At 49.6% G+C, this 27,692-nt stretch overlaps 3 protein-coding genes across 3 annotated transcripts; 1 reads left to right on the forward strand and 2 right to left on the reverse strand.

The window, feature by feature from the left end:
• Positions 1-107: 107 nt before the first annotated feature.
• MRPS2 (mitochondrial ribosomal protein S2) lies at positions 108-1,981 on the reverse strand. Its single transcript, XM_074608777.1, has 4 exons — positions 1,881-1,981; positions 1,736-1,792; positions 1,388-1,517; positions 108-1,010 (listed from the first exon to the last, which is right to left on the reverse strand). The coding sequence occupies exons 1-4, from the start codon at positions 1,906-1,908 to the stop codon at positions 467-469; spliced, it is 759 nt and encodes a 252-aa protein (XP_074464878.1). The 5' UTR covers positions 1,909-1,981; the 3' UTR covers positions 108-466.
• PIERCE1 (piercer of microtubule wall 1) lies at positions 1,765-4,990 on the forward strand. Its single transcript, XM_074608778.1, has 3 exons — positions 1,765-2,179; positions 2,278-2,356; positions 3,266-4,990. Exons 1-3 carry the CDS (start codon positions 2,067-2,069, stop codon positions 3,449-3,451), a joined length of 378 nt encoding a protein of 125 aa, XP_074464879.1. The 5' UTR covers positions 1,765-2,066; the 3' UTR covers positions 3,452-4,990.
• Positions 4,991-8,280: 3,290 nt separating this feature from the next.
• Positions 8,281-17,842, reverse strand: PPP1R26 (protein phosphatase 1 regulatory subunit 26). The gene is made up of 2 exons (XM_074608688.1): positions 17,700-17,842; positions 8,281-14,613 (listed from the first exon to the last, which is right to left on the reverse strand). The coding sequence occupies exon 2, from the start codon at positions 14,550-14,552 to the stop codon at positions 10,518-10,520; it is 4,035 nt and encodes a 1,344-aa protein (XP_074464789.1). The 5' UTR covers positions 14,553-14,613; positions 17,700-17,842; the 3' UTR covers positions 8,281-10,517.
• Between the last annotated feature and the right edge of the window lie 9,850 nt (positions 17,843-27,692).

Below are 27,692 nucleotides of genomic sequence, written 5' to 3' on the forward strand. Positions count from 1 at the left end.
CCCTGAGGGTCCCCAGGCTGAGAACATCCTTCATCCCCCCCTCCCGGGACCATAAACATTGCCCAGAGACTCTCCTGTACCTTCCATTTCACAAGGGAAGAAAGAAAAAGGATCACAGGGACCTTTATTTGTCATACCAAGAAGCGTGAAGATACAAGTGGTTTCAAGTGAGATCACAAGCTCAGGGACAAGAAGGCCACAGGAGCAAGCCACCTCCTTGCAAGAGGGACAAACAAGGACAGCAGCTGGCTCTGCCCTGGCTCCGTCTCCCCTCGCATTGCTCCGCATAATTTTATTTTGAGCTGGAGACAGTTGTGACCGCCATGGGACCTCTGCGCAGCGGCAGAGTTGCCGGGTCCTTTCCACAACCAGCCCAGTTGGGTTGGTGCAGGATCAATGCCCACGGGAGTGGAGCAGGACGCCCATCACCAGGCATCTGGGCACGGCCGAGCCTGTCCCTAGGGCTCTAATTGCCCTCCACGTTGCTCCGCAGCTCGTCAAAGACCTCACTCTGCCTCCTCTTGTCCTTGGCGCGGATGATGGCCATCCTGAAGAGCTTGCAGTAGAGCTCCATGGCGGTGGGGCTGTCGTCGTTCCCGGGGACAGGATAAGTGATCAAACAGGGGTTGCAGTTTGTGTCCACCACCCCCACCGTTGGGATGTTCATCTTGGCAGCATCCCGGATGGCCACATGGGGCTCAAAGACGTTGTTGAGGCTGCTGAGGAAGATGATGAGGTCGGGCAGGCGGACACCGGACCCAAACTGGATGTGTGCGTTGGTGAGCAGGCCGCCCTGCCAGTATCGGGTGTGGGCGTACTCCCCGCACTCCCGCGCCGTGCTCTCGACCAGGTGGCAGAACTGGCGCCTGCGGCTGATGAAGAGGATGATGCCCTTGCGGTAGGCGATGTGGGCGGTGAAGTTGAGAGCCAGCTGGAGATGCTGCATCGTCTGATCCAAGTCTATGATGTCCTGGTCCAGGCGGCAGCCGAAGATGTAAGGCTCCATGAACCTGCAGGGACAGAGGGAGGGCGACACAAGGGGACGCAGGACGGGGTGCTACAGGCATCCAGCAGCCACGTTTCTGAACGTGGTGTGGCTCCACAGAAACCTTCTCACACCCCAGCTCCCATCTGGTACCACAGGAGCTCTCTGCAGAGTCTGTCCCAGCCCGGCTCAAGGGGTGCAGGTCCCACACCCCGCTCAGGGCCCACACTGAGTGGGGTCCCTGCACTTCTGCAGGGCAGTAACTGTGACCAGGAGGGGATGTGGGTCTGCAGAGGCAGTTCCAGCCCCAGACCGACCCAGTGCAGCCCCCAGAGGCTCACAGGGTCCGGGGAAACACTCCTGATGTCAACAAGCGACGGATCACAAAACGGGGTCACTCACCTATGCCGACATCCCTTTTTGTGCCCCAGGTGCACCCGAGCATCGAAGAGATCTTTCAGGGAGAAGAGCTCCTTCACGTTGAAGAAGTCGGGGTGGCTGAGAGGCTCGGAGAGCAGCTTGTCATCCGCCGCTGAGAGATGGGGAAAAAAATAACAAATAAATCCATCACCGGTTCCTCTCGTGTTTGCAGGGGATGAGCCAGGACTGGAGAAAGGCCCTGCCGAGTACAGCAAGGGTCTGGCGACAGCGGCAAGGTCACTGCTCGTCGCCTGCCCCCGGTGTCGGGGGTCCGGCTCGGGGAACCCCCCCTTTCCCCGCGGGAAGGTGCCGGTGGGCGGCAGCACTCACCGCGGGGCCGGGCGGCCGGGGCCGGTGCCGGTGCGCTGCTGTAGAGCCGCGGGGCTGCTGCGGGGAGAGAAACACGGGGCTCGCACGGACGGGCCGGGCCGGGCCGGGCTCGGTGGGGACGGGCCGGGCTCGATGACCCGCTCACCTGCCCGCAGGAGCCGCGGCACCGCCATGCTCCCCGCCCGGCCGAGCAGGAGGAGGAGGAGGAGGAGGAGGAGGAAGGTCAGGCGGCGCCTTCCGCTTCCTGCATCGGGGGGGCCGGGCCCGCTTCGATCGCTGCCCGCCCTCCGCGTCCCGTCGCCGGGCAACGCGTAGTCCCGTCCCCGCCGCCATGTCCCGCCCGGCGGCCGCGGGCAGCCCCGCTCCCCGCACCAGCGACTGGTACCGCACCAGCCCCGGGCTGCCCGGCCGTTTCCAGCAGCCAGCCTGCTTCCGCGGCTACGGGTGAGACCGGCCACCGGCCACCGGGCCCGGGCGAGCGCGGCCCCCGCCCCGCCGAGCCCCCCGGCAGCCCCGCTCCCCTCTGTGCTCTCCTCCCGCAGGCAGCCGGAGCCGCACCCCCGGTACCGGACCACCAACCAGACCTACGGCAGCAGAGCCCCCACGGTGCACGAGGTGCCGGTAGGTGGTGGGGGTGCGGGGTGACGGAGGCACCCCCGGGCTTCGGCCGGGGGTTCGGTAGATGCGTCTCCGAGTTTTGGCCTCTGCGACGCAGAATCACGGAATGGCCTGGGTTGGACGGGACCTTCCAAAGGCCACCCAGTCCCATCCACCCCCTGCCCTGGGCAGGGACACCTCCCACCAGCCCAGGTTGCTCCAAGCCCCGTCCAACCTGGCCTTGAACCCCTCCAGGGATGGGGCAGCCACAGCTTCTCTGGGCAACCTGGGCCAGGGGCTCGCCGCCCTCACAGCAAACAATTTCTTCCCCATCTAAATCTCCCCTCTTTCAGTGTAAAACCGTTCCCCCTCACTCCCCTCCCTGCTCCAGAGTCCCTCCCCAGCTTTCCTGGAGCCCCTTTAGGGACTGGAAGGGGCTGGAAGGTCTCCCCGGAGCCTTCTCTTCTCCAGGCTGAACCCCCCCAGCTCTCCCAGCCTGTCCTCACAGCAGAGGGGCTCCAGCCCTCCCAGCATCTCCGGGGCCTCCTCTGGCCCCGCTCCAACAGCTCCGTGTCCTTCTGCTGTTGGTGCCCTAGAGCTGGAGGCAGCACTGCAGGGGGGTCTCATGGAGCGGAGCAGAGGGGCAGAATCCCCCCCTCGCCCTGCTGCCCACGCTGCTGGGGATGCAGCCCAGGCCGCAGGGGGTTTCTGGGCTGCCAGTGCACGTTGACGGCTCATGTCCAGCTTCTCCTCCACCAGCACCCCAAGTCTGTCTTGGCAGGGCTGCTCTAAATCCCTTCATCCCCCTGGCAATGAACTTCCCGAAGCACGTGAAGATGAAGTGCCCTCATCACTGCATGCAAGCTTCTGCACGTGGCAGGTGCTATTGATGTTGACATTTAAAACATCTTCTTCCCCCCCCTTTTCTCACAGACTTCGTTCCATGTCACCTCGCACGTGTTTTCAAATACTCTGGCACAGTACGGCATGTACAGAGATAACGGGCTGAACACCTCCCTGGAGAAGAGTCACGTCACCGGTCCAGACAACTTCATCACCGCCTATGACCACCTCAACTTCCACCCCAGCTACAACCCAAGCGGCCCGTCGCACTGTTAGATCTGCACCAGTAACGATGACAACATGAAGCAAGTTTACTGCTGGCTGCCTAGATAAAAAAAAAAATACAAAAAAACCCAAAAGCAAGCAAACAGCAGCACTGACCTTATCCAAAATCTGTTGCTAAGCCCCACCTGACAGCGTGACAGGAGGCACTGTGATGCTACACTGTAGTGGCTAAACGAGGTTAAGGGTATTTCACCGAGAATATCAATAATATTGCTTTTCAAAATGCCTTTTGAGCATACGGGAATGCTGTGGCTGCGAAAGCAAACCTGGGCAGCACACCTTCCCCTGCCACACTGCTCCACGAGGGCTTTGGGAATAACACCCAGCTCAGTATTTTTGGATATTGCTCACCCAATATTGACTCTGTGAAGATTTGCAAGGAAAGGGCAATTAGTACCGGCTGATCACTGCCTTCTGTGGCATTAGCGTTGTGTCTGCTGCAAGGTATCTGCAGTACTTAAACGATAGTGAAAATCTGTGTTGTTATCACTGAGGAGAGCAAAACTGCCTAGACCATCAGGAAAATAATTCATAGGGCACAATAACCAGCAGCAGATGAACACGTGCTTCACACTATTAACCATCTAAGTCAGGATTTAATGAGAATTTTTCTCTTGAACACAGGAAAAGAAAATTTTCAGCTTGGTAATGCAAGACTAGCTCTTACAACATGATGAATAGCTACAAAATCAGTGAGTTAAAGGTAGCAGCGCATTTCCAAGAATAACCCTGAACCCAAACTGTTTTATGTATTATTATTTTTTTTAACAGGACTCCTACTTAGTTAATGTCACAAATTTAGCTTTGGGGGAAAGGAGTTTAAATCTGTGTTATCAAAACCGAGTTCACTAATTTGTTGGGAAAAACACATACAGCCACTTTGGTACTAGATGAAAATAACTAATTTACAGGGCGAATGTTATGAGGAATACTATCTTAATTTAGAAAGATTTCATGTGATTAAAGGTCAGTAAAGAGCTCATACAAACCATTTTACTTAATTTATAGGCAGCATATGCTTAGAAATACTGGAACAATATACATTACATATATATATATTCCTTTAAGCTTTTCTCTGTCACTAACAATCCTTTAAACTCTTGGCTCATGTACCACATATCATTAAAAGTTAAGATTTTAAAACTGTTCTGTACTATTTAATGAATAACCAAACTGCACGTTTTCCAGAGGTATTCACTAAGCCTTTGGATTTCTTATAGAAAGCACGTTCATCTTTCTCACCTCTCAAAACGACAATGTTTCAAGAAATTATCCAAATAAAGACAACTAAGCAAAAAGAAAATGTTTTCTTAACTTTTATTGCAACAACTGTAGTTACGCAGCCAGTGAAACTGCATCATTTAGACAGTAATGGCCCTAAAAGGAAAACCTTAGCACCTTTGCTTAAAAACTAGTCTTGAAGAGAAACCAGTCTGCCTGTTTAGGGATGAGAAATGCTCCTACCTTACAGGAACAACAAACTGATAGTATACATTAAAAATGAGTGTACTACTGTTTCAGCTGTTTGCTAAAAAAATGAATAAATTAAAAAAAAATAAGTGTAATACTATGTCCAAGTACCACTGCAAATGGTATTCTTCATGTTAGAAATATTCCCTCTTTGCGTCCCTTTTATATAGTCTTATAAACTGACAGGAAGCATGACAATGACATATGTAAACATATTTGCAAGGTAGAACTATTCCGTTTATTTAATAATGTCACTAAGCAAAAATCTGATGTCCGAAACTGGGCAGGCCTGTACTTGGGCTTTTTTTAAACACTCTGACCCCAGCGAAGCTACATGTTCCTGGATCCAGCAGCAAGATTTCACTCGCACCCACCAAACAAGCCCAGTTCTCGCTGCAAAGCACTTGGTTATCTCAAACAGAACAGCCGGCGAAATTTGCCTTTGCTGTGGTGTGAAGACACACCAATACATCGGAACAAGTAAATATACTAAGCAGAAGTGGGACTGAAAAGTTAACTTTTTAAATATTTAATGCATGAAAACAAATAAGCAACCCTCTATCATTCACTGCTATTCTTCTATTAGACTCTAGACAGTACCTTGAGCTTCTCATAACTTCCCTTTCTTCTCCTGAAAGGAAAAATAACATAAAGCGCTGAATTAATACAAACAGTTCTGACAATTTAACATATATTTTTATCCACAGACTTTTCTGCAGGTGGAATAATTTAGGGATAAGACTGCCTCTTCTAAATATAAATTTAGTGGGTTTTGTCACATATTTTCCACCTGTTTTCATTCTTCACCTAAAACCACCCACCCCTTTTTTTCCTTGCCTTAATTTCTTCTCTTTTTTGTTTTATTCTTAAACTGAAACCAGTGCCTTTGAACAGTTTTGCATGCAGTATACCTCACGTCACCCTCATATAGACTGTATCGTGAGATATGGTGGAGCAAGGTTATCCAATTCGCTTCCCCTGAGATTTGCTGAGAAGGGAGCAACACGCGAGCTTCAGCTGCAGCCAGCCCCAAGAGACGTGACTCTACACATTGATTTGCTCAAGGTGACACTTCCCATACTTAGGCCAAAGACATATTTTCCTTCTGTTTTCTTTCCTACATTTCCCTATTTTGTTAGGCTTAAGAAATAGTGACCTGTTTGTTCGGATGCAGAGACCCAATACACTTTTTTTAAAGAAATACCTGTACAAATTCAATATATCATCCTCAAGATGATGCATTTTACCATAGAGAATCTACCAGAAAGTCTCTTTCTACTCTATATTTTGAAAGCAAGATTTTCACATTTGCAGATAAAATTATGTGAGGCTGTACTATCAAACCAAGACAAACTGCAGTTCTTCAAGGTCTGAAAAATTAAAAAGCATATACATTAACAAAAGAAATGGCGGCAGAGATGGTGTGCTCCTTCCTTGCATAAAAAGCAGCTACACGTCAAAACACATGTTCCTAAAATAGCAGCAAATAACTCTTTATAAAAAATTAAAGTAGTCCTTGTGGTCCCCTGAGGATCCTTGAAGATTGCCCTTCCTGAAGCACACAAAAACAGTCACTGTGATAAAAATAAAACAGTATATACCTATTTTCAAAGTCCTGAGCGAGCACAGATTTGCCTGAGAACTCTGGTCTCGCAATCAGGATGCTGTAACTTACTGGTAGCCATAATGGAATATACTGAGTAGTTTTGTTTACCATCCAAATTAGCAAGTTTTGTGCTCTGACTAAAAAAAAAAATAATCTTTGTGCAAAAAAAAAAAAAAGTAACTTCTTTACATGCTTGAGTAGACTGGAGTTCATGGTTCCATGCACGTACCTACTGCAGTAGATAAAGGATCAAATTAATGCCTCCGGAGGACTGAATTAATGGAAAAAGGAGCTTGTTCTGGGCATTCACCAGAGCTACGGCTGGAGCACTGAAAAGGGCCAGGAGGGGCATATAGCCTGTGCCTGCTCTATGGTTGGCTGCCTGTTATGATCAGTATCAAAAAAAGAGAAAATATCCGTAATAAATATCAGGGGAAAAAATGCTTTTAGTACTGCATCTATCAAGATTCAACCTCAGGAGGCTTGTAATGCAATCCCAAACTTGGTACCACACGCATGGGACTCTTGCTCATGAATTTGTTCTCATTCAATATAATCTTTCTACTCCTCATCTGTTCATCCTTTAATCTGTAATGTATAAAAGTGATTCCTTATTGCTCCAAGACACCAGGCTTGTCTTTTTCCAATGAGTGATGAGAGCTGTACCCAGAATGACGATATGGTCAGCAGTGCCATGGACTCTTCTTATGGCTGCGGCGCCAATGCCCAAGATGTTCGTTGACCCATATCCCCTGTGGGTGCTTGCTCCTCCTTGGCAAGTCAGCAATTCCCACGAGAGAAACTCTGGAAAAAAATCACTTGCTGAGACCAAATACGACTGTGAGGACTTGGAGGTGGAATAGCCATAGCATATTGGTCCAGAAACACCAAGGGTGACAGCACCGTGTGAATATCAAACCAGCAGAATTCCTTCCCTCCCTCCCACCTTGAAGACTAGCTGAATCTCCTTGCCTTTTAGAAGAGCCACAGTGCTGGGTGTCACAACATCCCCCGTGAGCAAGAAAGCACGTTCATCCCATCTCTGCACCATCAAGGGCTCCTAGACTCACTAACACCAGCCTTCCATACCAGGGCAGAAAGGACGATGAGTTAATCCTGGAGGCTGCAGAAGGCCATTTAGAGATACACTGAGTGCTTTCCAACTGAATCACACATCTCACCTGCTAAACTCTGCCTCAAAAACATGGAACCCCTTTTGCTAGCCCTAGTGCTACCAACAGAGAGGGCTGAGCACAAGGGAAAACACCACTTCCTGACCACAAACACCAGGAAAGAAAACTGCTGTTAAGGTTCTACTAAAACGGCAAGCCCCATTCGCACTTCCCACAATACCCACAACTTTTTTTGCCCATGCACTTTGTAGATTCTCCTTCTTCATTTTTTTGTTATTAAGAACGACATTCCCCTAAACAGCCGCATCTTTAAAGATCTGGATTCTGTTTCACAGTCACAAGGAAGTCACACGCTATTGTCACACAGGAGATTACAGTCTCAGGACAGTGGGTGGCTAAAGACAACAAAAGGCAAGAAGCAAAAGCAGCGGGTGAACCGAGATCCTGTTCCCTGGTAATGCAAACGCTGTGACTGTCTTCAAGGGAGACATCCTTCGCTCACAAATGTTACCGGCACAAGCTAATTACATCTTCCGACTACAGTCAGGAAGGAAAAAGAATAACACAAAGATACTACTCGCTAAAGACGATGACACAAACCATAGGAGGACTCTGGTTTCACGGTCCATGGTCAGAACCCCATTTATTAAACATTATAAACTCATCAATGTACACCATTTCCTATATACAAATCAAGTTTATCAATTTAAAAAAGTGCTGCTTGAAATTAGGTTTTATTTAAAGCACAAGGTAATGGGAATTGCATCTTAACTGAAAGTGAATCAGTTCACAAGTAGCATTGAGAACACAGACACATCGACAGGGGCACAAGACACCTTTTAAGTCTTAATGATGATTTACTGAAAACTTTGAGGAGAAGAAACATTCAGCTTATTTTATACAAACAGTACATAGTGCTTCCATCATCTCTATTAAAATTAAGTATACAGTTTAATCCTTTTAAAGCAAGGTACTCTGAAAACTTCTATTTTAAAATACCAGCCTATTTACCTATTCCAAACAAAAGGCCCAAATCCTGCAACTGAATCAAGGCAGATAAAAATATATGCCTGTGTAGACGGGCTGCAGGCACGGGAGCTAAGTAAAAAAAAACACTTTTCCAAGGTATCCTACCACAAAAATGAGATGATCTAGCATATGGATCTCTTCAACCAACCTACCCAAGGACTATAAAAAGGTGGCCGGATAGAAAGAAATGTCAAGTGACCACTATAAACATGTTTAAAATGTAACTGCACAACAGCATAAATACACAAAGGATGTTGTTTATCTCTCTACATGCCACAGTTACTACGCTGTAGTTTGCCAATATTCTGCAAATGTGACCACACCAGGGGACACTATGCGATACTGGATCCATTCTTGCCTGCTTTTGCTCCATTTTGCACCATTAAGGCCAGCCTCCAGGAAGACTGCTGAAGTGACTGAGAAACAAAGTGACACACTGAGCGGTAGTTTGGCTGAGAGAAGTTCCGTAGAAGACTATATAAAGAGAATAGCGGATCAATTCACAGGGACAAGATGTAAGAACAACCTACTCAAAGGACTTCACTACACACAAACGAAAAGGAAAGAACCAGCCAACAGCTTAAATCCACGCTTTTTGGATTTTTCAGTGAAACCAGCATGGGGGCACTTTTTTTTTTTTTTTGGTGATATGAATGTGCTACTTCAATCCCATTTAAAGTTAGTACAAATAAAAAGATAGTAGTGAAAAAACACTTTATTCTGGCTGCTGGAAACGGAGGCAGAGAAAGCTCTACCAGTATGAAAGAACAGTGCTGAAAATATCCTTGGCGTTTACATTAGGGACTTCCTACAGCAAACCTAGCTTTGTTCTATTGCACAAAAATTGTAAATGAAAAGAGAAGTTCACAGAAATGTAACATTTTAGAAACCACTTTTGAAAAAGGAAAGTAAGGGCACTCAAATTCAAGAAAGTTCATTGAGGAAACCGAAAGCCATTTCTGGGTAACTGCAGGGCAGAGTTAGACTTGAGAATAACGAGGAATTGTTTCAGCCTTGCAGGCCCAACAGTACGTAAATCTAGCGAAATCCACAGAAATCACGTCGTCTGTACAGACACCCTCCTTCACTTTTCTCAAACCGCAATTGTGCTTGGAATCATCCGCTAGCAGGAGGTTTCCGGGATTCAAAAGGTACTTTCAACAGCTGCTGAGATCGCTTCACACAGGATGTGCAGACAGACAGATCCACTTCATTTACCTGAATTTGCATCTGTATCTTCAAGGATGGATCTCCACACCCACAGCTGCGCTGACTTCGCTGGAGTTTTGCTTATTGAACTCGCCCAACAGTCCTCGGGGTGGGAGAACCGAGACCCCAGCACAAACCCACGACATAGGATTGTCCTAAGGCAGCTCGAATGTGAACAGATGTCAGATAATCTGCTTCAAAAGTCTAACACAGTTATCAAATGCTGTGTTTTCCTAGGATCTCTTAACAGATTGCCAAATATATTCTGTGCACAAACAGGTTTCCTTCTGATATGCCTCATTTAAAGTGTGATTAGCCGGTATCTTATCTACAGTAACCACAGCATCCTGTAGTAATGCAAGCCTTAAAAATCATTATAAAAAATATTTCCTTAGAGCACTTTAAATAATTTACAAAATTCTACAAAAACTATGTATGTTTATCCATGGTATCCCTGTTAAATAGAAGCATTTTTCACATTAGTGTGTATATGATATACAGGTATCAGTATCTCCCACTGTCTCTCCTTTCATGTCTCAAGTTTTATCAAGGTAATTACAATGATAGTTATTTTCTAAAAAGATGCTTACTGTAAAAAGAAAAAGTGTACTTACATATTTGAAACCTTTCTTTTCAAGAGGGAATCTGGGGAGTCCCCTGCAGGTACATCAGTAAATTTTGCACAGGTTTTGTCTAAAACTTCCTGCCCTTGGCCCACTTCACAAGCAGTTTCCCTATTCTGCAGGACAGGTATTTTTCCTTCCAAATTGGAGCTGGATACCTGAACTTCTTCCTGCCTGTCACTGTCCTGGCAGATAACTTTTTCCTTCTTAATGCACATCTGCATACTGTTATCTGTACATGCTCCTCCACTAGTTTTATCCACTGCTACTGCTGTGACATTTAGTTCCTGCAGTGGGCAACCTAGACTTGGATCTGGCCTCCTGTCCCACTGGGTATCCTCTCCCTTACTGCATGACTGTGTAGTCTGCTGAGATGTGTCTCTGCTAACGTTATCTGCTTTTACCACTGCCATACTGTGTTCAGGTAGTGGGGGATCTCTATTTGAATTGGCCCAGCTGCCTTCGTGGACATCTCCTTCCTCGATCCACATCTGTGTGTTTTCAGCTTTGGATGTTCCTTTGCAAACCTTATCTGCTTTTACTGCTGCCGCGCTCAGCTCCTGCGAGGGGGAACTCGAGCGTGAACCCGACTGGCCTCCTGAATCATCAGCCTTTCTGCAACCCTCTGTTTCCTCTTTGATATACAAAGGAGCAGCCTCCAGTTTTCCACACGTTTGGGGACTTGACACTTCCACAGCAAGCTTCTGAGAAGAACTGGATTCTTTTATTGCTGTCGTACACTCCCTGCTGAATTCACCTTTTGGCAAGAGGGCTCCTCTTCCCTGATTAAGTATGTCCATATCCTGGGAAGCCACCTCTGCTCCTAATGCACTGCTCTGGGTGAGCAAACGCTCTGCTTTCTGCCTTTTGTTCAAAAGCATGGATTTCTTCCTGTCCCGAGCATATTTCAGACCTGCAATAAATTTACTTGAAATTTTTAGGTGAAAGGTGTTCTTTCTTTTAGACCTAGACTTCGCATTCATTACTTTTCGTACTTTACAACCTTCATTTTTGCTGGTTTTAGGTGGGAGCATTTTCTGCATGGGCCCTGTATTAGGGACATCCTTTTTACCTGTTGCATTGTCAGATAACTCATCAGCAGCAATACCTTTAGTCCCTGCCACTCCTTGCTTAGCTTTTGGCTGACCAGTAGTATGAAGATCAACATTTTCTGCAGAGGAAGCAGATTTCCCACTGCCATGTAACATTGCACTTTTCCCCTCTGTTCTCTGACAGTTCTTCAACTCATCTGTTTGATGAGATACCTCAGTCTTTTTACCCTGACCCAGCACAGGGTCAATCTCATTTTCAACTGGCTGTTGCTTTGCTTTTCCTTTATTAACAGTTTGTTTGGTCACTCTCAATAGGTCCAGAGTTGCATCGTCTTTTTGTACTTCTGAATTGCTTGCAGAGTCTTTAGCCTTTTCTGCCAAAAACTTCCTAATTTCTTGTTCGATGCTGTCATCGCTGTCCACTGAACTGCTGTCATCAGCGTCTGATGCAGCTGTGAAAGTACATTTTCTATTTTTAGCTACCCGCAGGTTATTCTGGTTTGAAGTTGGTTTAGGTTTATATCCTTTTTTAAGCTGCAAATTAAACTCTAAGTTCTTCATGGTTTCTGTTTTATCGCCGGTAAGTTTGTCTGGGGGATTTCTGATGGCATTCTCTTTCACAGCTTTTCTAGGTTTTGAGAGGCAGCTTTTCAGTAGCTCAGGGTTTTTACATTTCCACTCATTTTGTTGGAGGCTACTAAATTCATCTAGCAGCTGAGTTTCTGTCTCACTAAATCTAACTCTCTTCTTGCACTGAGATTTCTGGTCCTTGGACTTCTTCTTTAATTTTCTTTTAGACCGCAAAAGGTCCTTGATAGCACTATCAAGGTCCTCATCACTATCCAGAGAACTGCTCTCATCATCCGAACCATCCCTCTCCTGAGTTTGGATGGTATTTTTCATAAGCTTTCTTGCGCTACTCTGAACCTGCGTAAGAGGGTTTATGCAGTCCAAGGCCATACATCTGCCAACAGATCCAGATAATCCAGAAGACATCAGCTGCGGCTGCCCAGTCTCTTTGCTACTGAGCCTTTGAGCATCACAGAGCTCTGCAGGGCTGCCCAGGGCACACCCCTCTTGGAGCACAGGAAATTTTGAACAGGTACCTGGCTGGGAAAGTCCTGTCTCCAGCTGTTCCAGTGGTTTTGATGCACCTTGTTTCACTATTCTGCCTTCCCTTTTAAGTCTCCTTTTACGACTCAATGACAGCTTCAGAGTTTTGGGAAGAGAAGGCTCAAGGGTACTGGTGAGGCTGTTTTGATCCGAAGGCAAAGGCATCTGGATTGAGTGTGACAGGCCGGGAGGCTTTGTTCCGAGGCTTTCCGACTGTGCTTTCAGAGCCAAAAAAGCCCTGATTTCTTGCTCTATGCTATCATCGCTGTCCACAAGGCTGCTGTCGCTTTCACAACGGGAGGATGAGAGAAGCTGGGGAGAAAAGAAGGAGTCTGCAGCGAGTGATTTGCTGTCACTTCCCATTTGGGATGGCATGATTGTTTTGGAAATATCAAGGATAGCTTCTGCACACATGAGTTCTGCAGATGTGTCTGCTCTGCAAGAGGCCTGTAGTGTGAGCTCACAAGCAGCAATCTTGTTTTCCGGAGGTGTAAAATGTCTAGCTTTTTTCAGTGGTTTAAACAGCTTGTTTAATTCATTGCTGGTGCTTTCTAATTCTGTTGACTTTGAATTAATTTCTTTTCTCTTGTTGCTTATAGGGTTTTTATGGATTTCTGGTGAGGCACTTTTTGTTGAGCTAATCGTCAGGCTGGCAGAAATGTCCGCCATACCCTTTGTGTCAAATTGTTCCCTCTGCAAAGGGACACAGTCTGTTGCATGACCTGCCTCCTTCCTGATTTTCTCCAGCTGATAAAGCTGAATGGCTTCTTCAATGCCATCATCGCTACTTGAGTCAGATGCGTGCACGCTCTCGTTCGTGAGTGCTCCCCTCTTCTCCCAATAATTAGCTCCACCTTCTTCATTTCGCTCCACTAACCAGGGCTGGCTGGCAGTGGCCATTTCTAGATATGCTTGGTTCACTTGGCTGAAGTCACGAGGCTCTTCTTGGATTTTAGACTGCAAACACTTGGACTGCGTGCTGGTTTTCTGCAGCTTGGGATGGTGTCTCAAGAGAAGAGCATCACAACCTCGCTTTATAGCACCACAGTTTGCTTTGTTTGTTGCTTCTTTGTTGCATTTTAGGACAGCTCTCACATGGGAATCTTTTTTATCCTTCCCGATTACGCATTTACTAATTTCTTGCTGCTTCTTCTCATTCAAGAACTGCACTATTTCAGCTTGTATGCTTTGTTCAAAAGAGTCATCGCTACTGATGCTCTGAGGGGACGCAGGCTGTAGTCTTTTACCAATTCCCAGGTGATCAGACAGGTACTCTTCCGAGAGCATCTCAGCTTTAAATTTCACAGGGAGAAGGTTACTAGACATTTTGTTCTGGGAGAATTCCCTCTTAAACCTTTTGTCTCTGCTTATATTTTCAGAACACTCCGCATTCCTTTGCAACGACTGGTCACTTTTGCTTTTTGCTTTCAAGTACTCTTGAATGGCTTCCTCTATACCTCGGTCAACAGAATCGTCGCTATCAGAATCGAGCAAGAGTGTCCCAAACCCCACACTCTCTTCCACTTCAGTGTCATCCAAATCAGCAGGGCAACCACACTTGGTATATTGAGGATGCTTCCGGAGCAATGTGGTGCTAGATGCGACTCTGTTACTAGTGCCCTTTTCTCCCTTTTGTTTCTTCTGCATAATACAATCATACTCATTGTTCATACCCAAGGGAGACTCTTGGCTTTGCAGGTTGTTTATGATCATCTGAACTTTTGCACTTACAGAGGTTCTAGTGACGTCCCCTTCAGATTCGGAGAAGCAAACGGGGTATCTACAATTCCTTGCTGGTCCGAAGGACTCCCATTTTGTCTGAAGAGCTACCAAAGGAGAAGCATTCATAAGGAACATTCTAGCTGACAACAGCAAAGTCCACAATGGAACAGTTCTTCAGACTGGTCTCTCTTCCATCCTACAATTAAAAAAGAGGAAAATATTTTTTATTATTCATCTATCATTTAGAAGTTCCATGTAATAACACTGGTAACATAAATTGTAAATTATTAACACTCAGACTTACTCTGCCAGATATCACAAGAGTTACTCCTCAGCATCACTTTAACGGGTAAATCAGTCACTACTGCCATTAAGGATAAGACAGAGCATTCATCATTTGTGGTTTTCAGTATTTTCTGGCACAACCATAATCCAATTCAGGTAATTACCTTCACTTCTGAAACTCTTCCTGCCCTTTTCATTGAAGGTCGCACTCTCTTTTGCGCCCGCTCCTACATAACCATGTGTTGTCAAGACACACAAAGAATCACTGCGATGATACTTCAGCGCACAGACGTGTGCGATCCCCTTCTGCACTAAGATTGTCTGAATATTTTTGCAATGAACTTTGTGGCAAGAGAGAAAGAACAACTTTAAGGGAATCTTTCATAACAAAGTGGAATTGGTGGGAGTGGAGAAGCCTGCAAAATATTCTGCTCCCTGTGTTTCCTTTGGCATAATTGCCCTTTTTAAAGAACGCCCGCCATGCATAGCTCAGCTTTTCAGTTTTACAACAAAAACAATGCTGGCTATGTCCACATGGTGTATAATGGGCGGATGTGAAGCAAGCTTGCCCATGATCTGAGATGGTGGAACACAAACCAACTCTTATTCAAAGAGCAGAGTAACTCTGTTAGCATGATGCCTGAACTCACACACTAACCCGAGACAGCTTTTACTAGTTCTGGCTTAGCATTAAACACACACAACTGAGGGACTTGGGGCAGCTCAAAGAGAAGGAAAGGGAGCTTATATTTCTTCCTGAAAAATACCATACAGCAATAATCCTGAGATACCAATCATTCTGGCCTCACTGCAGGATAAAAGCTCTTGGTAAACACAAATCTTTAGGAGTTTGCAAAAGCAGGATGATTATAAACTATTCCTTGTATTATAGTAGAAAACCCAAAGAGAATGAAGCCCTGGTTCATGGAATAGTGAAAACTGCCATCCAGAAAATGCCAGATCACACCCTGAAGAGTTCACAACTTCCGCGCGGTCCCATGAGGGCTGAAGGCTTCACCTGCAGCATCATCTGGTGGGACCAAAAGAGCACCTGGCCGACACAAGGCATACAGCAACCTCAACAAAAAGCTACGGTGGTTGAGCAGTTTTTCAAGCGCAATTCGCAGTCTCCCACACAAACCCAGTGAGCCCCAATTGCAGCATGGCACGGGACTCTACTGACCTACAGACACGCTTCCGCCTCCGAATCCTCTCCAACCTTGCCCTTGTCAATTATTCTCTAGTCCTGGTTTCAAATTAATCAGTGGCAATAAATATTTTAAAGAATTAACGATTCTAAACTCTTTAAAGAAAGAGTATATTTATTTGCTACTGAGAATAAGATAGCACACAACCAGGGAAGACAATTCCTTATCACTTTTAAAAAGAGCATGGTGCTCCAACAAAGAACACAGTACAACACAACAAGTGCTTTTGTCAGAATGACTCGGGGACCTGTGCTCAGGGAGCACTTTTATTGCCATCTTCTTAGTAGACTAGAATATTCTTGAAATCTTACTGACCGAGGCAGGGTCAGCCTGAACACGCCTTACACGACATCTGCAGAGCGGTTAGCTCTCAACACACCACTGATAATGCTTTTGCCGCTTCTTTGCTAGTTCTCTGCCGCAGAACACCTTAGCAGAACACATTTTAACCCAAACTGTGGACATCGTTCCTGAAAAATTAAAAGTTTTATGTGTAGTGATCCTCCTTGCTAGTTGGTACCCAGAGCAACCCAGCACAAACTCTTTTAACTTCCACCTTTTAGTGAATTGAAGATAGTTTAGACTAATTTCTGCTCTACACGTGCCAATAAAGCACAGCGTTCCCGATCATGCGTGTATTCAGGCATAAACTGGGGAAGCTCCACACAAACAGCCCGACACGATGCGTGTCAGAACCCCAATTTTCAGAAACACGTGAATGAACACACAATTTCTAAAGCAGCCTCCAACACATTCATTAAATGGGCAAACATAAATTAAAAACATTTTTCCTTGTAATAAGCAGCTAAGGATCAAAAAGACAGAAATTAAAATACCTAATTATCTTTGAAGAAATGCAATTAACACACTTAAGCTCCCAGCTTCATTAAAAAAACCCCAAATTTATTTCCTATTAACCTATTTCCACAGTTTCCAGGAAAGGGGCAGGTGCCTTCGCCACAACACGCCATGATTGCTGTCACCCTGCGAGGATGACATGGGGTGGGATGAACCCCAGCTCTGAGGGGGCACCCATGGAAGGCGTGAGGGGATACCCAGGGGCATGTGGAAGCTGCGCGAGGGGGGATGTGAGGGGACATGAACTGGGGAACACCCACAGAGGGTGTGTGAGGTGACATGAGGGGACACTCACCTGGGGGACATCTACACATGGTGTGTGGGGACACGAGGGGACACCACAGAGGCAGCATGAGGGGACATGACAGGACACTCACTGGGGGGCACCTGCAGGGGCTCTGTGAGGGGACAACGCTCATAGAGAGGGTATGAAGGGACACGAAGGGACACCCACCCAGCGACACTCACAGAGGGTTTGTGAGGGGACACCCACAGAGTGTGTGTAAGAGAATACAAGGGGACACCCACCGAGGATTTGTGAAGGGACACAAGGGGACACACTCTGTGGGGCACTCACAAGAGTGCGCGTGAGGGGATACGAGGGGACACCCACCCGGGGGTGCCCACAGAGGGTCTGTGAGGGGACACGAGAGGGCACCCCCCCGTGGGGCACCCACAGAGGGTCTGTGAGAGGACACCCACCCAGGGGGGACGCCCGGAGGCGGCGTACGCCATGCCCCCGCCGCGGGGCGCCCCGCCCGCTGCCCGCGGCCAGCCGGGCCCTGCCCGCGCCGCCATGGCTCCCCCTTCCCGCCTTCCACCGCCCTCGCCCGGCCGCGCCGGGCCCGGACCTGGGCCTCGGCCTCGGCCTCAGCGCTCCGGCCTCGGCGGGGTCCCGCCGCGCCGCCCCGCCCGCCCCCCCGGCGCTCACCTGCCGCCGCCGCTGGGGGAGGCCGAGAGGGGCTGGTGGTGGTGGCAAGCGGCGCCCGGCCCGGGCTCGCCGCTCCGCCGGGCTCCGCTCTGCCGCTGCCCGCCGCGCTGGTGCAGGCAGGGGCGGGCGGCGCTTCCTTCCCTGCCCCCGGGGAGCGGGAGGCATGCGCCGCAGGGCTCCGCCGGGGAGGCGGGGGCGACCGGCCGGCCCTCGGCGGCCGCCGGCTTCTGCCCGCGGGAGCGGCGGGGCGGGGAGGGGCCGGGCCGGGCCGGGTCGGGCCGCCCCGCCGTCGGACCACAAAGGCAGGCGCGGCCGCCCCGGGGCCCTACCGGAGCGGTGGGAGGCTGGAGCCCGTTTAACGATCGGTAGTGGAGGGTCCGCCGGGGATGGAGGGACACCCTGTGCAGCGGGGGGAGTTTGCAGACCCCGGGCAAGATTTGGGCCCCAAACCCCGATCCTGCGAATGCTGAGCAGCTCTGTCCCGGCAGGGACTTCGAAAACACACGTACCGGGTGGTTTTTTTGTCCTTTACTTTTGCGACAAAGCGAGTACAACGCACAGGGGGAGAATAATTCATCCCACTCCCTTCGGGCATGCAATGGGGGCTGACAAAGGTGGGGAAAAGTCCAGACAACAGCAGAACACACCAATGACTGTCCCAAATACAATGTTTGGGGATGCAAAACTAGCACTGGGGTTTAAGGGAGCCGAGGCCTGTTTTTTCAGAAGCTGAAGCGGTTGGTACTTTGTCTCCCAGAGTTACCAGGGCGTCCGTGATTTCACGTAGAGAAACAGCAAAGTTTTAGTGCTCTGTTTCTTCTTGGCGAGCAGGTTTTTCCCAAGGCTGTGCTGCCAGCCGCCTCCTGTTGTCCCTGTGCTTCCAGAGCAGAGCCAGGCTTTGGAGTTGTTCCTTTCAGGACACCCTTTTCAACCTGCTCATTCACTAAAAATCACAGAATGAGTCATAACCCTTGGTTTGTAAATCTTCACGAGCATTTCCATTCTTAGTTTCTGGCAAAGGAAAACCTAGTGCCTTAACCCAAAGTGCTGCCTCTTTCCACTTGCCAGTGCATTTTTCCCCCCCCCATGGTGCTTGAACACCTGTGATGCTACAGAGGAAACCAGTGGCTTTTGGCTGGGTGTTGCCAGAATCACTGGGAAAATGCTCAGGTGAGGAAATGTCAAGTGATATCAGTGGGGAACAGCAGATATGAAGGGTCCCAAGGCTGAAAAATGGGGTGACAGCTCATGACAGTGCAAACCAGGCACCACACTCACGCCCCACTGGGCTCCTCTGCCATAGGGAGAGTTATTGCCAGTGCACAAGAACGTGGTGGATGTCAGAATCAGGACCATCACCCTTAATAGGTGCATCACATACAATTAATCATCTTTTGTGTCACTTTTCCAGAGGAGGCCCAGGAGATGCTGGGAGGGCTGGAGCCCCTCTGCTGTGGGGACAGGCTGGGAGAGCTGGGGGGGTTCAGCCTGGAGAAGAGAAGGCTCCGCGGAGACCTTCCAGCTCCTTCCAGTCCCTAAAGGGGCTCCAGGAAAGCTGGGGAGGGACTCTGGATCAGGGAGGGTAGTGAGAGGGAATGGTTTTAAATTGAAAGAGGGGAGATTTAGATGAGAGATGGGGAAGAAATTGTTTGCTGTGAGGGCGGTGAGCCCCTGGCCCAGGTTGCCCAGAGAAGCTGTGGCTGCCCCATCCCTGGAGGGGTTCAAGGCCAGGTTGGACGGGGCTTGGAGCAACCTGGGCTGGTGGGAGGTGTCCCTGCCCAGGGCAGGGGGTTGGAACTAGGTGGTCTTTAAGGTCCCTTCCAACCAAAACCATTCCATGATTCTAGATTTTGTCCAAAGCTCCAGACACTTTGCTCGACTGATGTTGCCATTTCTGCTGCAGCTTTGACAGCATGTCGCAGCACCGCAGCACAGCTCAGAAGTTGTTTAACTGAAGAGTTAGAGGGCAATTTCCCAATGCACTGTTGAACACCAGTGAGAATTTAACCAGGCTCCAAGGTGCATCCATTCTGTCCTTGCAGAAAGAGAAGGTGCTGCTGGAGCTGGCAACGTGGCTAGACTGCCCTGTCCCTGTCCCCAATATTGGTGCAGGGCAGGTGCCGGACGCTGTGCCTCTGAGCTGCAAGGCTCTTCAGACATTTTTGTGCGCTCTCTTTGGCAACGCATCGCAAGATGTGGGTCTGATGTATGCTGAGTGCTGTGGAACAGATTTCCACCTACTGTCACCCCAGAGATGCTTGTTTTGGGGAGCACATGTATTTTCATTTCCTGAGGAATTGGACCCTTTCCTGGACTCCAGCCCCACGTTCTAATTTTTTCTTTTCCCAGGAGTCTGCTATCCACCAAAACAGGTCTGACCGTGGGGATATGGGACAGGACCGTGTTTCAAACCGTTAGACACAGTTATAGACTCATATTAATTTATCTCCTGCTCTGACAATAGATAAAACAGAGCCGATAAGACATTTGCCTGTGTGTTCTTGTCCCTGGGATATGTAATATGCTTTTATATTCCGAAATGGCTCGCTTGAACAAGACTGCTGAAAACAGCACAGCCAGCATCTGTGTGCAGAAGGAAACAATGAACTTGCTTTTCCTTAGCTGCAGAATTGCAGCCTGGAGGTGAGGAAACTTTGCTCCTTTCACCATATTCCTCCTAATGCCACTCCAGAGGAAAGAAAGGGCTCTTGTGTTCACGTATCCTCTCGGGCCAAGTCAATTTACATGTGAATGCACTTTAAAAATAAAATGAAAGTCAAAGCTATGGCCAGGAGCCTGATAAATGTTCTTGCGCACATGCAGTTGCTTGGAAGGGGAAGGCTGGCTGCTGCTGGAGAGCTCGGCTGTCACCAGCGGAGGTGGCATTTCATGGCTCTGCAGAGCAGGTTGTCTCCATGTGCAGCCTTTGCCTTGAAAGCAGAGCAGAGCCTCTCCCCAAGGTCCCATTAGGGATGATTTGTCTTCCCGATCCCTGATCTTTGTGGAAATGAGAGCAGTGGTCCCCGGTCCCGTGTCCCCGGTGGACAGATGACAAAGTCATGAGCGCTAATTAGACCCCTTGTTAGGATGGCCGGAATGGCAGGGAAACATTCATGTTTTCAAAATGAAACATCTTCCCTGACCTCAGGATCTGCTCATCCCATTTGCAGCTTTTTGCAGGGGGTAGGAACAGGCGCTCATTATAGGTGTCTCTGGATACATTACAGGCAAAAGCTGCTGTGGGTTATCAGAGGCTGAAACCGGAGCTCAGGTGATGGCTTTTTTTTTTTTCCCAGCAAGAAAAAGGACAAGATGAAAAACAAAATAGTAAGAATAAAAGGACTCGCCTCGCAGATCTTCTTGTTGTCAGGTAACCTGTGGCTTCGTGGCCAATTATGGGTCCTACATGGAGCCGTGTTAAAACACCAGGCATTTCTGTCACGCTGCTGTTTCGTTGGGAATATGAGTCATACCTGGTGCTGGCTGAGGGCACAGCCGTGTTCCGGACACGAGGGAAGTCAATAGCCTCAGGTTCTGCAAACCCTTTCCTCTGCTGGTGGCAGTTTTGCATTCCCCAAGCAAGTCTTTGGGGCAAAACCAACCCATAAAAGTGAAATCTCATAGTGACCATTGAATTTTTGGTGGAAGAAGCAAGCAGGGAAAGGAGGTGGATGGAGTCCATTCTGAACCTTGAGCTCAGTCAGTATTTGAGGTCCACGCATGTGGTTCCACTGAGCTCCCGGAGGCTCAAAACTGGTCTGGAGAAAGTAGTGCCAGCACTGGCTTTAAAATAAATCATGCGGGCTGCTTGCCTCTGGTTCAAAACAGGGCTCAGGTGTGGCTTGAGCATTGTTTCTCTCTTGTATGGATTTGCCCGTGCTCCAAGCTGCAGTAAGCGCTGGGCACATCCCGGGTGGCAGCAGGTCTCGTGGAGCAGCAGGTCATGGTGGTGGCCCTGCTCCTACGTCCTCCTGCCCCCATCAGCTCCTCCAGTCTGATCGCAGGTGGCGTATTTAGATGGAGTACAACTGGATCATGTAGTAACATGGTAAATTGAAGAGTTTAGTTGTTATTTAATAAATGCCAAGGAGACTCATGAGGCCTTGAAGTTATAATAGAAAGATCTAATTTAGAAAAAAAGGAACAGAGATGCCTGTGAAAGCTGCCAGCAAACAGCACTGGATATTGAACATTTCTATTTAGTCTCTGAATGGAGCTTCCTTACAGCAGGGCTGGATGCTGCCCAGGAAAGCAGTACCTGGGGCAGGAGGGGGTCCAGGGGCAGGAGGAGATCCAGGGGCAGGAGGAGATCCAGGGGCAGGAGAACATCCGAGGGCAGTTCTCAGTGGAGCTCGGTCCTGGGAAGCTCCACTGTGTCTTGCCTTAGAAAACACCATTGCTGTAAATCGCATTTTTTTAAGAAAAGAGACCCTATGGCACCATGAAACACATCCAGTGGGAAGTACAGCACAGAGGCACAGTTACAGAATATATTTAATGTTTTTGAGTCAAATCTGTTTAACTTCCCATTCATTACTGACCATTATGGAAAATGTAGCTGCAACTGTCTGGTTTTGAAGACATCCCTTTTCAGTAGTAACTCCTGGTATATCTGGCATAAGAATACAACCTCAGAAATACAATTATTGCCAAAAGGTTTGATTGCAACCCTGACCTTTCCTCGCTATCATATGGCAGAGACCTGGAAAATTTCAAAGGAAATGATGGCACCTCTCTCCTGTACCTGGAACGTTTTAATAGTTTTCATCCAGCTCATTCCTATCTAGGTTAAATTATAAATTTTTCATGTTTACGACCATGGAAGTATGCCGTATGGGCTCTTAAGAGTTTTCTTTACACAAGTCTTCCCTTTCTGTCCAGCTCCGCTTTGCTCTGAGGCAATGCTGTCTGTATTCCCATGAGGACGTTTCCAGCCCGATCCTGTTCTTGTCACAATTCTGCTTGTGCCCATTAGGTGTCAGACTGTTATCGGCACAGTCTTCTCCACTTTCTGGGGCTTCGCAGAGAAGAAGCGAGTAGGAAAAGTCAAGAGCCAGTGTGGCTTGTCTGGGGTGCCGGCTGCGCGCTCGCCTATGGGTACGACCCAGAAAGGGCAGACTGGGTGGTGTGGTGCTCAGTGGGCCACCAAATGGGGACTTTCTACTGGCCTTGGCCCAGGCTTTTCCAGCTGTGGTTCTTCTGAAGCCAGCTCATCCCCGGGCTACAGGCTGAGCATTCCCAGGCAGTGACTCCTGCCCCAATACTGCAGGGTTTTGCAGTGCGTTTGTGTTTTAGATCACGTGTAATTGCATTCCTTGGGTCAGCTCTTCGTATCGCAATAGCTCTGGGATCTGCAGGGTCACCGAGGTGCTGCCAGAGCAGTGACAGGGCTCTTTCCACCTCGTCCATCACCCTCTTGGGGATGAGCAGTAGAAGCTGAATGTTGAAGTTTGGTGCCAAGCCATGCCAGCAGCATGAGTGAGTGCAGGGTGCCAGGACAGCTCAGACCTTTCCTGCCTCTCAGGAGCTGGGAGCACTGAGGAATGCACGGGGATTCATTGCGAGATGGAAAGTCTGTTTTTTTTTTTCTTTTTAATGAACCATGTGCAGAGTTTCCCACAGCAACACTTTGATTTCAGCCACGAGCCGGGATACAAACACAGGCATTAGGTGCCATGAGCCAAGGTGGAAGGTGATGAAAAGGGGTCTGTGAGCTTCAAAATGGCCTATTTAAATGGCAAGATCAAAGATGCACAGTGGGATAGATGCCTTCCCCTCCACACGAAGAAAAGCCATAATGAAACTGAGATGCTGCACTCACTGTATATTTCAAAAGGAAACTGTCCTGCTTTGACTTTGTGCTGCAATTGCTGAGAGCTTTAAGGGGACTGGGGGAGGGAAAGAAAACACATTGTGTTCCGGCTCCCCTCATTACTGCTCCTCCGACTCCTCTGCTGAGAAGTCCCAGCACAGTTGTGGACTCGTCCACCCTCAAATTATCAGGTCTTGCATTTGCAGAGCGCCTTTCCTGACCGGCTGCTTGCTCAGGAGCATTCCTGCAGCCACCTGTGAGGCAGGGCACCAACGGGCGACTTCTGAGGACCAACTCCCGATTCCCAGTAGACCCATCCCGAGCGTCATCCCAGCCCCCATTAGCTCTAAACCAGTGTTTTTAAAAGGCATCTTCACATGTAGGAAAGCTTTTCAGCTCACCTTCAAGCAGCACTCTATTTTTAGCAGCCATGGACTCTTGGCTGCAAACAAGCGAAACCTCTCTGCGGTGAATTCACAACAGGGCAGCTGGCAGACGTTCAGAGTCTCCAACTGACGCGCGGCACAAAGGGAGCGACTTGTCCCCGAGGTCCCTGTGGAGCGGGTTGTGTCAACGCTGCCACCACGGGCCACTCTCTGCCCGGTCTCGCTGTGGGGGCAGCAGGGAAGGTGGGGGCCAGGGCGACGGTGCCCAGTGGGTCTCATTCACTGGCACCTCTGCAACTGCAAAATGCACTTTGCGTGAGCAGGCTTTGATTAGGGATTTGCAAACAACCGCTGTTTGGTTCCGTGGTTAAAATGCTTCCTTAAATCAGTTTTGGATCAAACCAATGATTACCACGGTTTTGAATTTTCATCAAAACTGAAAAATATATGCTGGGCCAGAGAGTCCCTGCAATCCTTTTGGCTGGGGTTCTTCACAGAGCAAATCGCCCTCAGCGCAGCAGCCGGAGGGAGCGAAAACCTCCCTGCGGCTCTGCAGGGTGAAGGGACCTCCCAGGAGCAGTTTTGGGCTAGTTGAAGTAGCATTTGGCAAACCTGCTAATAGTTATTTGAAGTATTTCTTTTTCCCCAGTCCTCATGCCACCTGTGGGCCAAAGTCACCTCCCAGTGCTCCAGCCAAGAGGAGGGCAGGAGCCCTGGCCACCCTCGCTTGGTGTTAGCTGCAGCTGCACACACTCCACGCTCACACCATGGGCACTCCTGCTTTTGCACGGGGCTTTTAGGGCCATGCCATATGTCCAGTGATGGTAATTTTGGGCCAAGCGCAGTGTTAGATTCCCCCTCCCATTCCGCAGAGCTGTCAGGGGTGGAGGAGTATTGATGAGGCACCGCAAATGCCTTCAGTGCAACAGACCCATAACAGCTTTGGAAACAGAGAAGATCCAACCCTGGCCCTCTGGGAAGCAGTAAGAAAAACATGGTATTTAGAGAGGCACTTTCTCCTGGATGGGGCTTGTGCTGATGGCAGTAATGGACAACACTTTTGAAGTGTTGCCTCATCCTGGTCTTGATTCCCCTGGCAGTGGTCTGAGCCCCCTGGAGAATGACCCAAACCCCCTCCGATCTGTCCACCACCCCCAGGGCAGCGGGCTCCACGGCAGCAGGAGGCTGGGAGCTGCTGAGATGAGATGACAGCATGGGGCTACAAACCCTCACCCAAAACACGCCTCACAGAGAAGGTCTATGCACTGATACTTCGCGCTGCCCCAACCGGTGTGGGAGAATCAGTGGGGAAAAAAACAAAAGCCAATTACCTGGTGTGTTTCGTGTTTTTCTTGCTCCTTACTGAGCCCTACACAGCACAGGGTGAGGGCTGGATTTGACCCTTGCCCACCGCCTGGCTTGGCTGAGGCTCAGGAAAGGCAGGAGGATGGAAGGGAAGGAACGGAGGCAGTGCCCCGGGCTCCGGCGCTGCCTGGGGCGAGCTGTGCACGCAGCCGCGCGTGGGACGGGGAAGCCGGAGCAGCTTGCAGACGTACGTGCCGCAGATCAGGAGGAAGGAACCGGCTGCGAGGAGCTCGTGGGAGGAGGAGGAGAAAACCGGGTGTCAGCAAACGAGGCAGATTGAGAGCTGAGATGTGTTGGTGGTTGGATTTGGGATATGATCAACGTTTCCTTGTGACTTGCACAATCTGCAGGGGCTTGAGTGGTACAAAAAAAAAAAATAATTATCTGTGGGAATGGAGCTCCCACATCCCCTCATGCTGCAGGAGGCTGCAAAGGAGAGTGAAGCACTTGCACCCTGTGCAAGGGCAATGCAAGACAGAGCCCGGGCTCATGTGGCTGCGACAGGGCAGGAGGTGGGCAAGCCGGTGGGGTCAAAGGGCAGCCCCCTGGTCCTGGGAGCTGGTGGGTACTATCAGCACAGCCAATCCCATGGTGTGCAGCCCCCTTTTCCTCTGCGTACCTGTGGGTATGGCCCTGATGGTTTGGTCCCTGGGGAGATCACCAGCACGAGGGAAGAGCTGCCGTCGGCAGAAACCTGCTGCTTATTTGGGGCACTGGGCAGTGGCTTGGCCTGGGCACCCTGCGGGAAGGGGAGCAGGGAGCGAGGAGAGGAGCAGCTCTGCAGGAGGAGAGGGGTGGGGGCCTTTTTATCACCTGCTCACATCTCTGCTGTGGTAATTCATATGAGTGTCACTGGCACATCTGTTCAGAGAGAGAGAAGTAATACAGGTCCAGCTGAGCGACAAAATTGCTTTCAGGGCTGTTGATTCCTGGCTCCGGGGTGTGCGGTCAGCTTGACTGCAGGCTGGGGATTTTTAATTTATTTTTTCCCCTCTCCCTTGCCCTGTTCCTTGCAGCCAGCAGAGATCAGTCACATGTAAGGCAGGCAGTGCCAGCATCTTTGAATCCGATTCCCTCTGTTCCTGTTCTCTGGGAAAGACGGGCCATCTGGCCTCATCCACGAGACCCTGAAATCACTCGCACTGTGCCTCGCTGAAGGATTTGCATCTCACTCATGACCGGACTGCTCTGCTCACCCTTTTCCTATAGCCGCTCTGCCTGCCTGGATCTGGCCTCTGCTCTGGGACTGGTACCAGTTTCTCCTCTAGATGGTGCAACTGCCATTGGACACCAAAAAAGCACGGGGATGCAGCCAGACCCCAGCCCCTGCAGCAGAACGTGGGGTGCAGCCAGCCCTGGGGTCTGCCCCCAGCTCCCCGACACCCCTTCCAGGTCTGTCCCGCTGGCAGGACGGGTGTTGGGGGGCACAGCCACACACGCATCACCCCCCCGCAAGGTCTGCGCCAGGTACCTGTGGAGCATCATCAGTCCACCAGCCGTGGGCACAGGGCTGCGTGGAACCGAGGGGATGAGAAACCTGCCTCCTGCTATTCCTGGCATTCCTGTCCTTGGCAGAGCACGTCCTGGCAGTGCCCGGGGGACATGCTGGCAGAACGCAGCAGAAGGCGGAGGAGAGGGGACAGATCCTGGGGGTGACCCTGTGCCTTGCGGCAATCGGGCTGTTTCCGTTCCCGCCGGGTGCGGAGCAAGCCGGCCGGAGGAGCCGCAATGCCATCATAGTCTTTTGTTAGAAACCCCGCTTGCCTGCCATCCCCTGACTCATCTCCAGGCGAGGAGGGAGGTGGCTGCCAAACTCGGCAGGGCAGGAGGACGGTCCCTGCGACGGGCAGCTTGGGGTTGGGACGCACTCAACCACACCGTCCCACCTGGAGATCCGGCCTCTCCACCCAGCCCATGGCAGGAGGGACACACAGATGCACTGCTCCTCCAGGGCCACCGCTACAGGAGAGCCACCTCCTCGGAGCAGCAGGACGTCTATGGCTGAGGGGTTGCGCCAGGGCAGAGTGAGCTCAGCCGGGTTTGCCAGCCCCCATGGGGACAGCCCCCGGCGAGCCGCGCAGGTTGGATTCGGGACCCTGCAGACACAAGGGGAATCCTCGGTAGTTCTGCCTGCAATACTCCCCACTTGTTTAGGCTAAAAACAAATAAATACAAGCTTAATGATTTGGTTGAAACAATAGGAGAGATTCCAGCATAAAGAAGGTTTCCTCCTATTAAGCTTTGCTGGCAAGCTTTAGAGCCTGTATTTTAAATAAATGTTATGGGTGCATTAAAAAACACACCATATGTTCTCCTGCAGATCTTTCTGGTAGCTCTCGCCTGGATCTCCTCCTCCCAGCGCCCGGGTGTGTTTTCCCGTGCCGCCCACGGTGCTGCTGCCGGAGCGGAGCCCCATGCCCCGGCTCATCC

The sequence above is a fragment of the Larus michahellis genome, chromosome 15, assembly GCF_964199755.1.
Source record: "Larus michahellis chromosome 15, bLarMic1.1, whole genome shotgun sequence".
NCBI lineage: Eukaryota > Metazoa > Chordata > Aves > Charadriiformes > Laridae > Larus > Larus michahellis.

Excerpts from the sequence above, each read along its gene's own strand:
- PPP1R26 (XM_074608688.1), bottom strand. The coding sequence starts at position 14,552 with ATGTTCCTTATGAATGCTTCTCCTTTGGTAGCTCTTCAGACAAAATGG.
- MRPS2 (XM_074608777.1), bottom strand. The coding sequence starts at position 1,908 with ATGGCGGTGCCGCGGCTCCTGCGGGCAG. Across the intron at positions 1,518-1,735 it reads CCCGGCCGCCCGGCCCCGCG|CGGCGGATGACAAGCTGCTC; the intron begins GTGAGTGCTGCC and ends CCCATCTCTCAG. Across the intron at positions 1,011-1,387 it reads AAAAAGGGATGTCGGCATAG|GTTCATGGAGCCTTACATCT; the intron begins GTGAGTGACCCC and ends CTGTCCCTGCAG.
- PIERCE1 (XM_074608778.1), top strand. The coding sequence starts at position 2,067 with ATGTCCCGCCCGGCGGCCGCGGGCAGCCCCGCTCCCCGCACCAGCGAC. Across the intron at positions 2,180-2,277 it reads GCCTGCTTCCGCGGCTACGG|GCAGCCGGAGCCGCACCCCC; the intron begins GTGAGACCGGCC and ends CTCCTCCCGCAG. Across the intron at positions 2,357-3,265 it reads CCACGGTGCACGAGGTGCCG|ACTTCGTTCCATGTCACCTC; the intron begins GTAGGTGGTGGG and ends CTTTTCTCACAG.